Source organism: Schistocerca serialis, chromosome 10, assembly GCF_023864345.2.
Source record: "Schistocerca serialis cubense isolate TAMUIC-IGC-003099 chromosome 10, iqSchSeri2.2, whole genome shotgun sequence".
Taxonomy (NCBI): domain Eukaryota; kingdom Metazoa; phylum Arthropoda; class Insecta; order Orthoptera; family Acrididae; genus Schistocerca; species Schistocerca serialis.
Window position 1 is genome coordinate 177,499,581 of NC_064647.1, and position 15,662 is coordinate 177,515,242.

Genomic DNA, 15,662 nt, shown 5'->3' on the forward strand with positions numbered 1-15,662 from the left:
GTGGTTGTGGGGTCACGGTGTTGGACCGCAAAGCGGGAGATACGTGTTCAGATCTCCGTCGTGCACCATTTTCTTCTTTTCCAAAAAATTATGGACTTTTCGTCCGGTATTTGAAGTGTCTCTTCTACGTCTGTATACATTGGTTATAGAATATGAGTCATGTAGTAAGAATGTATTACCGTCGGAAGTAAATGTGATGAGTAATGAGAACAGGCTAGACGCCGCATAGATCTCTCAAAGTGGGAGGGAATTATAACCACCCACTATGTTCAGTGCGAGTTTATATATGCTTGAAAATCAATATGAATGAACCTAAGCAGCTGAAGAATTATTACGAAATGGCGTTCACGATTTTCTGTTTACAATTTAATCATGGCAGTCATGTCGAAGAATACCTAAACTCCTGCAAATGTACGCCTGTTTCACTTTAAAAGTCTCAGTTTTTCAATCCAAATAAAATAACGCACAACAGCGATGTTAATAATTAAATATCGGTACGATACTTCTTCGATGACACACACATGCGTTTCATTAATTTGCACTGTTTTTTTTTTATCGTAACATAAAAGTGTTTGAAACAAAGAGGTCTTTGGCACCAGCTACTTGTTAGAAACCTCATAAATTGAGGCAATGAACAAAGCACTATCGCCTTGTAACCGGTCTTTAGAGAGTGTTTATAGAGAAACGAGTATTAGATTCTTTAATACGAAATGTCCTAAGAGCCAAAAAACGGTAGCAGTATTTCGAAGTAATAGATAGTTAAAATTTTACAAAGAGTGTATATTCGAAATAGAGTAACGCAAAGTAGTACAAAGGGAATTCAAGGAAGACATAACAGAGTTACGTTTTGCTTTCTTTTCGCTCCCTTCTCCGATACCTCCAGCTTGTCTTTCACCTTTAGCCCACAGACGCTTGAGTCAGTCACGACCTTGAACACACCTGTAAATATGTCTTCCCCCGCGAAATCCAGCTTTTGTCCCTCTTCCGGCCAGCAGGTAGACGGAGCGCGCTCGGTCCTACAGGCGGCCACAATGGGACGGACCGGTTCCGGCGGCGGGCTCTTTGTGGCCCACGCGAACGCTCAGTCGCTAACGGCTCACTTCGACGAGTTCTGTGACCTGTTCTGCCAATCGCTGTTCCATATTATCCTCGTCTCTGAAACTTGGTTGAAACCAAACATTTCTTCCGACGCTATCCGAATCACTGGTTACTCTCTCCTAAGGGCAGATCGTGAAACACGACGCGGGGGTGGTGTGGGTGCCTATATTCGCTCTGATCTGAGACCTACTATACTATGCACATCGGATGCAAAGGGCGAAGGAGAAGCAGAGTTCTTGTTTTTCGAAATAAATACATCAAATCAGAAACTGCTAATTGGAGTAATCTATAAACCTCCAAACGTCGGTGCTATGTCCTCCTTTCAGTCTGCCCTGTCCTCGCTCGTGACACTGTATGAACACATAATCATTATGGGCGACACAAACATCGACTTACAGTTAAAATCTCCCTCTGCAGAAAAACTTAGGAGACTGTTCCACTCCAATGATATGAGTTTAACACCGCTGGACCCAACTCATCACACGCCACACAGCCATACACTCATAGATATAATAGCAACAAAGCGACCAGATAAAATAATTCGCGCCAATCAGACATCCGCTCCAGGACTCTCTGCTCATGACGTGATTTTCTTAAATTACCCAGTACATACTACCAAAGAAAAATCTCACCTGGTAACCTACAGAAACCTAAAAAATGTTAACCATGACGCTCTTCAAAAGGATTGCTCAGACATCCCTTGGCATGATATAAGCAATGAATCGACTTTAGACGGAAAAATTCGGGAATTATGTCGCAAAATTATTGCACTGTATGATAAACATGCTCCTCAACGCACTGTCAAGGTAAAGAGAGCTCCCGCTCCGTGGCTCACCACTGCGTTACGCCAGTTAATGAATGAACGTGATTCTGCACATAGGGCCTTCAAGCGTAACCCAACTCCCGAGGCGTACGAAGCTTATAGGAAACTCCGAAATAGAACCAAGCAAAGCGTGAGGAATGCCAAAATCAGACATGCCCGCTCTGTCGTATGCGGCATATCAAAACCTGCTGCACTGTGGAAAAAGCTGCGCAGTTTCGGTATAGGGAAGCGAAGATCTGACGCTGTTTATCAAGCGTCTGCAGAAGAATTAAACGATTTCTTCTCAACAGCCGTAAACTGCCACGCAGCGAAAAATTACCAGCCCCAAGATATCAATCTCTCGAGAGACAAGTTTTTCCTAAAACATGTCACTACCGGCACAGTACACAAGGCAATTATGAGAATCTCTTCCGAGGCAGTAGGAAATGATGGAGTGAGCATTGGCATGATTAAGACCGTCGTAAACACTATTACTCCAGTTATCACAGACATCTTCAACCTGTCTCTTGTCAGTAGTACATATCCAACTGAGTGGAAGCAAAGCTTAATTCAACCTATACCCAAGACTGACAACCCTAAGTCGCCAGGTGACTACAGGCCGATCAGCATACTTCCTGCAATATCTAAAGCCCTAGAACACATCGTCCATGAACAGCTGACGGATTACCTCAAAACTCATAACATCCACGACAAATATCAGTCAGGCTTTCGAAAGCACCATAGTACAGCAACTGCATTAATCAAAGTAACTGATGACATTAAACATGCTATGGACAGACGTGAAGCTACCATCCTAACACTGCTTGACTTTAGCAAGGCTTTTGATACAGTTGACTTTGATATATTACTAATTAAAATGAAGCAGCTGAATTTCTCAAACAGCGCAATACACTGGTTCGACAGCTACCTCAAAAACAGAAGTCAACAAGTCATTTGTGGGTCGGAAAAGTCATCATGGAAAAACGTGCGCTCTGGAGTTCCCCAAGGCTCCGTCCTTGGTCCATTACTCTTCTCACTTTACATTAATGATATTTCTTCAGTGATTCACTCCTGCAACTACCATCTATATGCCGACGACATCCAACTGTACATAAGTGCAAGCCCCAAGAACATTGCTGACGCAGTAGCGAGTATGAATGCAGATCTTTGCTCTGTTTCTCGATGGGCACAGAACCTAGGTCTGAAACTAAACCCCAAGAAATCCCAGGTCATACTTATATCTCATCCAAAGTTAATCAGTCGGTACTTTCGCGAAACAGTCCCTCAAATACTCCTCCATGGTACCCAACTACCATACCAAAAAACAGTAAAAGACCTTGGAATAATCTTGGATGAACACCTAAACTGGGAAGAACAAACAGTCACAGCTTGCCGAAAATCGCTCTCCTCCCTACATGCAATTCAAAAATTTAGAAAAATATTTCCAACCCATGTTAAACAAAAATTAGTCCAAACACTAGTCTTGCCTAATCTTTACTACTGTGATGTAGTTCAACATGGCACAAATAATGAAAATTCGAGATGCCTCGAGCTAGTGATGAATGCTTGTGTTAGATACGTATGCAACATACGGTTGTATGATCATATCAGTCCTTCATACTCCCAGCTTGGTTGGATACGCCCACATAAGGCACGCGATCTCCACACGATGTGCTTACTTCATCGATTTCTTAGCCACTGGTGCCCCCAATACTTATCTTCTCACATTAAACACCTATCATCATTCCACAACCGCAATACCAGATCGGATACGTCTAGCATCTTGGCTGTACCTTTACATAACACAAAATCTTTCTCCGTGTCATTCTCCATCTCAGCCATACGACTATGGAACGCGCTCCCCTGTGATCTGCGTCTTATCCAAAACCACTCAACATTCAAGAGGGAACTTAAGACTTACATATTAGGGACGGTATAGCCACCATTGTTGTGCCCCCCCTCATCTTTTTCTTTCTCCTCTCCATCATAGCTTCGAATTTTACCATTCTATTTCTCTTCCTCTAACCTATCTACCTCTTCTATATCTCTTTCACCCCATTCCATCGTCTTATGTCTCTGCTTGATGAGAATAACTCACAAGCTGCAAGAATATAACGAGAAAATTCCCAAGTAGCAATAGGACTGACACTCATAAAAGAAAAACATGTTTACTTTCATATACATAGTCATTATTGTTATTATTATTATCATTATTATTATTATTTTTATTATTCTTGATTGTTATAATTATTTTTTGATTGTTATAATTATCATTGTACTACTTTTATAATCTCTATTTTTTTTCTTTAACATTAATATTGTATAACATGTTATATGTCCTAATTTTCTGTAGACACTGAAATTTGTTGAATCTGAGTATGCCTGGTTAGGTGTAAGAGAGGGCCTGAAGGCCCTAATCTTGCCAGGTAAAATAAATGCATAAATAAATAAATAAATAAATAAATATATAAACCACTGTGCAGCATTGTAAGGTCTCTTGAGTTTTTGTTTTCAGCGGTGGCGAGTGTGTTCGCAGTTCTTCCGTGGTAGTCGGAATTTTGGGATTAGAAGCCTAATTAAATTACATTCTTGGAACTGGATTAGACATTGGAATGATGGAGAATAGATTATTATGGGATAAATTCAGAGACGGAGTGGATTGCGTGTACGAACATTGATATTCAAGTGAATGGTGATTGTGCGTTTTAAACGAAACGCTACGATCGTATACTTACGATTGTGAAGAGATTTATTGACAATACTGAAACTTTTATGTTGAAATAGGATTTTATTAGGTGTACGCGAATTATTAAAGATTATTGGGACCGAAAATAGTTTGGACCTTATCACACTCGTATCTTTGCCGCTCGTTGTCAAGGTGATTCCGCTAATAAACGAGAAGTGAAAAATAGTGCCCGTTAAAAGATTAAACTTGTGCTGAACAGACATTGAAAGGATTCGAACCCATAATAAATATCGTGTACTGAGAATTGAGAAGCTTAGACATTGTAAGGCCGAGAGACATAATTTATCGGACATTAGTGGCAAAGGACTGTTTCATCGGAAAGCATATCTTTGGTGATAGATACACGAAGGAACGTAGTACTGACTGACTTATCATACCGAAACAATACACACTGGGATCAACTCTCCTTTCATTGATCCCTCGGTGCCATCTCTCATTAATTTAAGAAGTTAATTGTGTCAATAAAACAGAAATATATGAGGCATTCCCAGTGTTTACTAAATTCCTTAGTCAACTAGTACATAGACAATAATATCTGTGAACATTCAAGGGTTATTGAAGGAAACTGATAAACCTTTTTACAAACAGATTTAATAGGATTGAAAGAATGCATACAGACTGCTGAAGCAAATAAATCGAATTACTCAGGGAATCAGATTAATAAAAATAGACTGGAACTCAATTGATATCTTATTGCAGAGTAATAAAAAAAAGAAACAAATCTGTCTTTGGATCCGTCGTGGCTGAAAGCGTATGAAATATCTCTGGAAAAACGCGATCAATTTTCAACAGCTTTCCATACAACTAGATTCACAACGTGATTCAGAGATGTTTTATGCCCGACCCACACGGCAGGGAATGGTTCTTAACTAGCTGGGACAATTTTTACCCAAAATTTTTAGATCAGCTCCGCTGCTTGGGGGGAGAGGGGGGGTGGTAAGGGGGGGGGGGGGGAAGGGGGGGGGCGCGAAGCGATATCTGTGCAGTCGCGACGACAGTGGGTGTGCGGGCATAGCCTTTCAGTTCACCGAAATCATGAACACTAAATTCTTACTCAGCCTGCTGTACAGTACCTCGGACTTTGGCATTAGGCGACCACAGTATAGCGGAGAGAGTGGCAAGCAGCCGAACTGAGGGAAGTTTAAAAACTGTACATTCAGAGGTTCGTAACTGCGTAGTTCCAGAATTATGTGCCGAATTTCCGCGCGAGATAGATTGCTGTGGCTGATATCTTGCTTGTGTGTTTTTTTCATGGCGTCGCATTGGTGATGTTTCCTTGTGGGTGATTAACCAGCTTACCTCGCTCGCCTAGGTCTCTGGAAATCTCGTCAGTTTCTGCTCCTCTGTAACTGCAGGTACGACGTGGACTCAGGAGATGGTGTGGCTGCTCATGAGTGACCTCGACTTCAAATCGGCCAAGGAGAAGTGCATCAGTGACAGATTTCCTTACCTCGAGTGAGTACTCAGCACGTGGGAGCAGCACCATAAAGTCTAGTGTACCGTCCGTAGCATTAGGTTCCAGTGCCGCGTACCTTATATCGTCCACTTGTTCAGGCACACCGCGCTGTTACCAAAGGGCTGCAGGGACGGCGCTGTCAACACCATAGACAAGGCCCAGCACCAGCCTCCACCCAGACTCATCAAGAGCCACCTGCCGCCCGTTCTGCTGCCCAAGCAACTGTGGACCGTCAAGCCCAAGGTAGGCACACACCTGTCTACATCCACATCTACATTTAAACTCCGCAAGCCACCCAACGGTGTGTGGCGGAGGGTACTTTACGTGCCACTGTCATTACCTCCCATTCCTGTTCCAGTTGCGTATGGTTCGCGGGAAGAACAACTGCCAGAAAGCCTCCGTGCACGCTAGAATCTCTCTAATTTTACATTCGTGATCCTTTCGGAAGTAGGGGGAAGCAACATTTTCGACACCTCATCCAGAAATGCACCCTGTCGAAAGCTGGACAGCAAGCTACACCGCCATGCAGAGCGCCTCTCTTGCAGAGTCTGCCACTTGAGTTTGCTAAACATCTCCGTAACGCTATCACGGTTACCAAATAACCCTGTGACGAAACGCGCCGCTCTTCTTTGGATCTTCTCTATCTCCTCTGTCAATCCGACCTGTACGGATCCCACACTGATGAACAATACTCAAGTATAGGTCCAACGAGTGTTTTGTAAGCCACCTCCTTTGTTGATGGACTACATTTTGTAAGGACTCTCCCAATGAAACTCAACCTGGCACCCGCCTTACCAACAATTAATTTTATATGATCATTCCACTTCAAATCGTTCCGCACGCATACTCCCAGATATTTTACAGAAGTAACTGCTACCAGTGTTTGTTCCGCTATCATATAATCATACAATAAAGGATCCTTCTTTCTATGTATTCGCAATACATTACTTTTGTCCACGTTAAGGGTCAGTTGCCACTTCCTGCACCAAGTGCCTATCCGCTGCAGATCCTCCTGCATTTCGCTACAATTTTCTAATGCTGCAACTTCTCTGTATACTACAGCATCATCCTCGAAAACCCGCATGGAACTTCCGACACTATCTACCAGGTCATTTATATATATTGTGAAAAGCAATGGACCCATAACACTTCCCTGTGGCACGCCAGAGGTTACTTTAACGTCTGTAGACGTCTCTCCATTGAGAACAACATGCTGTGTTCTGTTTCCTAAAAACTCTTCAATCCAGCCACACAGCTGGTCTGATATTCCGTAGTTGTTTATCAGGCGACAGAGCGGAACTGTATCGAACGCCTTCCGGAAGTCAAGGAAAATAGCATCTATCTGGGAGCCTGTATCTAACATTTTCTGGGTCTCATGAACAAATAAAGCGAGTTAGGTCTCACACGATCTCTGTTTCCGGAATCAACGTTGATTCCTACAGAGTAGATTCTGGATTTCCAGAAATGACATGATACGCGAGCAAAAAACATGTTCTAATATTCTACAACAGATCGACGTCAGAGATATTGGTCTATAATTTTGCGCATCTGCTCGACGAAAAGCTGGAGAAGCATTTGAGAGTGGAGCAGGACAAAGGTAACACTATAGTGCCACACGCCCTAAAGTGGTTAGCAGAGACAGAATGTAATTGGTGGTGAGTGGTTGAAGTGTTGACCGTACTGGAGAATTACTAACTATGAGGGTCAGTCAAAAAGTAATGCTTTGTACTTTTATTGTGAGGAATTTCCAATGCAACTACACAGGTAGAGAACCACAATATTGGGGATTAATTTATGACTTTTCAGTATAACCTCTGTCCATTTCCACAGGTTTGGTCCATCTTTTAACAACGATTTATTAACACGTAGTTACTACAGATATTGAAAATATCGTTCTTGTGAAATACAATTATTTCCTTTTACTCATGAAGTAATGAGTGCTATTGACAGGGGATGTCAAATTGATTCCGTATTTGTAGACTTCCAGAAGGCTTTCGATACCATTCCTCACAGGCGTCTTCTAACCGCGTTGCGTGCCTATGGAATATCGCCTCAGATGTGCGATTGGATTCGTGATTTCCTCTCAGAAAGGTCACAGTTCGTAGTAATAGACGGGAAGTCATCGAGGAAAATAGAAGGAATATCCAGCGCTCCCCAAGGAAGTGTTATAGGCCCTCTAGTGCTCCTGAAATATTAACGACATAGGAGACAATCTGAGTAGCCGTCTTAGATTGTTTGCAAATGATGCTGTCAGTCACCCTCCTGCAAAGTCATCAGATAACGAAAACGAATTGCAAAACGATTTATATAAGACATCTGCATGGAGCGAAAAGTGGCAATTGACCCTGAATAAAGAAAAGTGTAAAGTCATTCACCTGAGTACGAAAAGAAATCAACCAAATTTCGATTACACGATAAGTCACACAAATTAGGCTGTAAATTCAACTAGATACTTAGGGATTATAGTTACAAATAACATAAATTGGAACGATCGCATAGATAATGTTGGGGGTAGAGCAAACCAAAGACTGTCATTCACTGGTAGAATCACAATCCGAAATTCGAGAAATTGGAGCTTATAGACGGGCTTGCTGACAATAGTTCTTCGCATGCTCCATTCGCGAGTGGAACAGAGAAAGGGGGAATACTTTATGGTACCGGAACTACCATTCGCCACACACCGTCAGGTGGTTTGGGAAGTACCGATGAAGATGTTGTGGGATCAACGATTGTTTAGACATTATTAGACTCGTAGTTAGTAGCGGTTCAAAACTCGCAGTATTTTTCACACAAGAAACTTCGACCGACTAGCGAATAAACGTTCTCTACTCGAAAAGAATCCGATAGTGGTGCACTGATTTTTTGTTGCTGTTATATCTGATGTCTGTCCAGGCCCAAACGGTACTTTCACGAGTGTTCACTGAGCTCGGTGGCATTGTGCTCGGGCAGACACTGGACCCGCACTCCGAAGGACAGCAGTTCAAATCCCCGTGGGCCCATCCACGTTAAGTATTCCGTGATTTTCCCTAAATCGCTCCAGGCAAATGCCGGGATTGTTCCTTTCAATTTCTTTCATCCTCCTTAAGTAATCCGAGCTTGTGCCCCGTATAAGTTCCTCGTTGTCGCTGGGATGTTAAATACTGCTTCCCTCGTTCCGTCCCATCCTTCGAGCAAGTGTTCCGTAGGCCGCCCCTGCCCACTGATAGCTTGCAGAGCCCACACTGCCTCCAGCTTCCACCATCTTCCTGATACAGACACCCCCCCCCTCCCACCCCCCAGTCACAAGCCCTACGCCTGGTTTTCTGGAGAAGTCGAAAACGTCAATGTCATAAGTGAGAAAATTATTACTGACAACTAGAACCCTCAAAACCCAGTAAAAATGTCAACATTAATTTATCCCTTTTACTGGTCATTGAGTTCGTGACTATGGATTATTTTACTTTGGCAAACACACCAACCTACATAGGTAGGAATGATCATCAAAATAAAATAAGAGAAATCAGAGCTCGAACAGAAAGGTTTAGGTGTTCGTTTTTCCCGCGTGCTGTTCGGGAGTGGAATGGTAGAGAGATAGTATCATTGTGGTTCTATGAACCCTCTGCGAAGCACTTAAATGTGAATTGCAGAGAAATCATGTAGATGTAGATGTAGATGTGGTGTATTTTCATTTATACCACCACACTTTTCGGGCTTTTCGCTCATCTGTAACGTGCGTAATACACCCAAAGAAGGAATTACCCGAATGGGACGCAAGTCGGTAGTATGATATACATGTACAGACAACAAAACGATTGTTGTTGTTGCGGTCTTCAGTCCTGAGACTGGTTTGATGCAGCTCTCCATGCTACTCTATCCTGTGCAAGCTTTTTCATCTCCCAGTACCTACTGCAACCTACATCCTTCTGAATCTGCTTAGTGTATTCATCTCTTGGTCTCCCTCTACAATTTTTACCCTCCACGCTGCCCTCCAATCCTAAATTTGTGATCCCTTGATGCCTCAAAACATGTCCTACCAACCGATCCCTTCTTCTAGTCAAGTTGTGCCACAAACTTCTCTTCTCCCCAATCCTATTCAATACCTCCTCATTAGTTACGTGATCTACCCACCTTATCTTCAGCATTCTTCTGTAGCACCACATTTCGAAAGCTTCTATTCTCTTCTTGTCCAAACTAGTTATCGTCCATGTCTCACTACCATACATGGCTACACTCCATACAAATATTTTCAGAAGCGACTTCCTGACACCTAAATCTATACTCAATGTTAACAAATTTCTCTTCTTCAGAAACGATTTCCTTGCCATTGCCAGTCTACATTTTATATCCTCTCTACTTCGACCATCATCGGTTATTTTACTCCCCAAATAGCAAAACTCCTTTACTACTTTAAGTGCCTCATTTCCTAATCTAATTCCTTCAGCATCACCCGACTTAATTTGACTACATTCCATTATCCTCGTTTTGATTATGTCGATGTTCATCTTATATCCTCCTTTCAAGACACTGTCCATTCCGCTCAACTGCTCTTCCAAGTCCTTTGCTGTCTCTCACAGAATTACAATGTCATCGGCAAACCTCAAAGTTTTTACTTCTTCTCCATGAATTTTAATACCTACTACGAATTTTTCTTTTGTTTCCTTTACTGCTTGCTCAATATACAGATTGAATAACATCGGGGAGAGGCTACAACCCTGTCTCACTCCTTTCCCAACCACTGCTTCCCTTTCATGCCCCTCGACTCTTATAACTGCCATCTGGTTTCTGTACAAATTGTAAATAGCCTTTCGCTCCCTGTATTTTACTCCTGCCACCTTCAGAATTTGAAAGAGAGTATTCCAGTCAACATTGTCAAAAGCTTTCTCTAAGTCTACAAATGCTAGAAACGTAGGTTTGCCTTTTCTTAATCTTTGTTCCAAGATAAGTCGTAAGGTCAGTATTGCCTCACGTTTTCCAACATTTCTACGGAATCCAAACTGATCTTCCCCGAGGTCGGCTTCTACCAGTTTTTCCATTCGTCTGTAAAGAATTTGCGTTAGTATTTTGCAGCTGTGACTTATTAAACTGATAGTTCGGTAATTTTCACATCTGTCAACACCTGCTTTCTTTGGGATTGGAATTATTATATTCTTCTTGAAGTCTGAGGGTATTTCGCCTGTCTCATACATCGTGCTCACCAGATGGTAGAGTTTTGTCATGACTGGCTCTCCCGAAGCCATCAGTAGTTCTAATGGAATGTTGTCTACTCCCGGGGCCTTGTTTCGACTCAGGTCTTTCAGTGCTCTGTCAAACTCTTCACGCAGTATCTTATCTCCCATTTCGTCTTCATCTACATCCTCTTCCATTTCCATAATATTGTCCTCAAGTACATCGCCCTTGTATAAACCCTCTATATACTCCTACCACCTTTCTGCCTTCCCTTCTTTGCTTAGAACTGGGTTGCCATCTGAGCTCTTGATATTCATACAAGTGGTTCTCTTCTCTCCAAAGGTCTCTTTAATTTTCCTGTAGGCAGTATCTATTTTACCCCTAGTGAGACAAGCCTCTACATCCTTACATTTGTCCTCTAGCCATCCCTGCTTAGCCATTTTGCACTTCCTGTCGATCTCATTTTTGAGACGTTTGTATTCCTTTTTGCCTGCTTCATTTACTGCATTTTTATATTTTCTCCTTTCATCAATTAAATTCAATATTTCTTCTGTTACCCAAGGATTTCTATTAGCCCTCGTCTTTTTACCTACTTGATCCTCTGCTGCCTACACCACTTCATCCCTCAGAGCTACCCATTCTTCTTCTACTGTATTTCTTTCCCCCATTCCTTATGCTCTCCCTGAAACTCTCTACAACCTCTGGTTCTTTCAGTTTATCCAGGTCCCATCTCCTTAAATTCCCACCTTTTTGCAGTTTCTTCAGTTTCAATCTGCAGTTCATAACCAATAGATTGTGGTCAGAATCCACATCTGCCCCAGGAAATGTCTTACAATTTAAAACCTGTTTCCTAAATCTCTGTCTTACCATTATATAATCTATCTGATACCTTTTAGTACCTCCAGGATTCCTCCATGTATACAACCTTCTTTCATGATTCTTGAACCAAGTGTTAGCTATGATTAAGTTATGCTCTGTGCAAAATTCTACAAGGCGGCTTCCTCTTTCATTCCTTCCCCCCAATCCATATTCACTTACTATGTTTCCTTCTCTCCCTTTTCCTACTGACGAATTCCAGTCACCCATGACTATTAAATTTTCGTCTCCCTTCACTACCTGAATAATTTCTTTTATCTCGTCATACATTTCTTCAATTTCTTCATCATCTGCAGAGCTAGTTGGCATATAAACTTGTACTACTGTAGTAGGCATGGGCTTCGTGTCTATCTTGGCTACAATGATGCGTTCACTATGCTGTTTGTATTAGCTAACCCGCACTCCTATTTTTTATTCATTATTAAACCTACTCCTGCATTACCCCTATTTGATTCTGTATTTATAACCCTGTAATCACCTGGCCAAAAGTCTTGTTTCACCTGCCACCGAACTTCACTAATTCCCACTATATCTAACTTTAACCTATCCATTTCCCTTTTTAAATTTTCTAACCTACCTGCCCGATTAAGGGATCTGACATTCCACGCTCCGATCCGTAGAACGCCAGTTTTCTTTCTCCTGATAACGACGTCCTCCTGAGTAGTCCCCGCCCGGAGATCCGAATGGGGGACTATTTTACCTCCGGAATATTTTACCCAAGAGGATGCCATCATCATTTAACCATACAGTAGAGCTGCAATTGTAATTTACAATATCAAAAAATTTGAGTTATTTATTCGGAGAAAGAGCTTCACACATTCAGCAAGTAAATAACGCCTTAGACAATTTCTGGCTCTTACGCAAAAAGTTATTGGAAAGTTATTAGTTAACATCTGCTTTGTTTAACCTTTAAGTCTAAAGGGAGTGGGAGGGCTGACCTAATAAAGTGAACATTTCAATTCCAATGTGTTTATTAACTACCAAAAACAATCTCACATAAAAATTGACAGACGCCACTCAGGTAAGATTATTTACGAAACACTCATTACATAAAATCATAAGCAAGTTAATAAATCATTCGCCACTGCTCGGCTGATCTCGGTGGAGGTTCGAGTCCTCCCTCGGGCATGGGTGTGTGTGTTTGTCCTTAAGATAATTTAGGTTAAGTAGTGTGTAAGCTTAGGGACTGATGACCTTCGCAGTTAAGTCCCATAAGATTTCACACACATTTGAACAAATCATTGGCCAACGATCTCCCATAAACATTGAGAAAAGCCACTATGGCAGAATTTAACCATGTCTTTATCAAAACAACTCTAGTTAAGAGACGTTATTTAAGACCCTTTCAATTCCAATACTTAAACATTACATGTTAAATAACTGGGGCACAGCCTCAATTTTAACACGAATACTTCGAACATATTTATTGAAACGTAGCTTGGGCTGTCTTGCAAGTTATTACACTAAAGAACCTTGCAGAGCGAACCACGAAATTATTCAAATGCCCATTGGCTTGTAAGATGGCAAGAAAGTTACAACTTTGTACAACCATAAATGTGTAACAACAGAAGTAAGTCCCAAGCTTGTAAGGCCGAAGTTTAACCACGAACGGTGGAGCCGATTGAGGGAAGTAATATTTAACTTCGAACCAAGACGTGGTTCCGTTTGCAAACCCCACATCGAGTAGGCCACCGAAATGTGAACCCAGCAAACGCTACCGAGAGCTCAGGCGAAGTCCACCGCCCGTAAGCCAAACTTGTAAAACTTGTCATCTAAAGGGAAGCTCTGCGCTTCGGTTGCCCGCTGCCTCAGCTCACTGAAACACAGACCACACCCGACAACAGAAGGCCAAAAAAAATTTTCGTCACTTTAACATTCAAGTATGACCAGTAAATTAACACTATAAAATCAAGGGTAAACGACAACTAATTTCGCTCGCAAGTGCTTTCTTTAAGTGAAAAAGTACCTGATGGACAAACGCTAAGAGTGGGACATGAACTGGCTCACGAGAACGGACAATCACTAGAACTTAACAACACTCATATTGGCCACCTTAAGTGGCCCTGCACCGCTCAACAAGGTAACATTTAGAAATAAAGACTCAGATCGCCCGCGGAGGACATATTGACATAGATTAACCGGTATCGTAAGCAAATTAAACACTTGCTAATAATAGCTAATGAACTAACATTCTGCAAATACATCAATATTATGCGGAAGCACAGCACACGCTTAGTAAGAGGCATCAAATGAAATCGAACACACATAACATCACGCGTCTGACAAAGTTTTACTACATAAAGGGCGATCACAATTACAGTTAACTAAGCGCTCTTAGTAATTAGAGCACTTAACTGGGTGTCTTGATGCTGGAGCGATTTTGCGAAGATGTCAGACCTGAGTCGTAGTTGTGTCCGGCTCTTCGAAAAGCGCGCCAGGCGGAGTGCTTTCGCTTCGCGTCTAGTGTTTGCGGCGGCGCTTTCGGTTTGGCGCGCTGTTTGGATCGCTACCGCCCTCTGGCGGGAGGTGGAGCAAGTGTGCGGTCTCGTGACGGTCGAGGGGTACGTACTGGGCGGTGACCGAGAGAAGTGGTGGCGCGAGCGGGGCCCTGCTTTTGGAGGTCGTCAACTGCTTTGGCCGAGCTCTTGGCTGTCAGGGGCTGCCTTACCCGCATGTACGTGGCTTATGGAGCTCAGAAGCCGTGGTGCAGGAGATCAGCGCGTGGGCCGTATGTCTTCTTATCGGCCGTTGAAACCACTGGCAGCGGTTGGCTCTGACAAGCCTAAGGAACTGCAACGCGTTCCCGGCGCTTTGGTGGAGTGTGAGAAGTTTACTGTTTTTATGGTTCAAATGGCTCTGAGCACTATGGGACTTAACTTCTAAGGTCATCAGTCCCCTAGAACTTAGAACTACTTAAACCTAACTAACCTAAGGAGACATCACACACATCCGTGCCCGAGGCAGGATTCGAACCTGCGACCGTTGCAGTCGCGCGGTTCCAGACTGTATCGCCTAGAACCGCTCTGCCTCCTCGGCCAGCACTGTTTTTATGTAACAGAGTTACTTATATATTAAAAAGGGGTTCTTCAAGTTCTAGTGAAGTGTATGAGTTTCTTCACCAGTGGTTTTGTTGGCGTCTTCCCACCACAGTTTTCGTTTGCCTTTCAGCGGGAATGTGGCAATTGCTTCTCGGCCGGGCCATTTCATTCACACCTCGATTGGGTGATTTAGGGTCGGTGTCGTGTGTCTCCGTGGTTCAGAGTATGTACAGGCGCCGCCCTTGCTACATCTTCTGGTTGTGGGTAACTCGGGGAGGTGGTGGCTGGTAATGCAAGTTAAGGGGCTGATCTGCTGCGGCCCTGTAGACCACCAATAACTATTCCGCCTATTGTGATTTGGGCCCCTTTACACGTGTCACTTCCTCACCGAGCTGAGGCAAATTGGCAAATTTTTTTTGGGAACTGCCTTTAATGGTTAAAATGGCTCTGAGCACTATAGGACTCAACTTCTGAGGTCGTTAGTCCCCTAGAACTTAGAAC

The 15,662-nt window shown here is 42.7% G+C and overlaps 1 protein-coding gene across 1 annotated transcript in view; it reads left to right on the top strand.

The window, feature by feature from the left end:
* Nucleotides 1-15,662, top strand: part of LOC126424642 (luciferin sulfotransferase-like) — a 76,513-nt gene that overhangs the window by 11,974 nt on the left and 48,877 nt on the right. The window contains exons 2-3 of the mRNA XM_050087375.1: nt 6,002-6,101; nt 6,201-6,345. Of these exons, the coding sequence (XP_049943332.1) occupies nt 6,002-6,101; nt 6,201-6,345 (245 nt within the window). The remainder of the gene's footprint in view (nt 1-6,001; nt 6,102-6,200; nt 6,346-15,662) is intronic.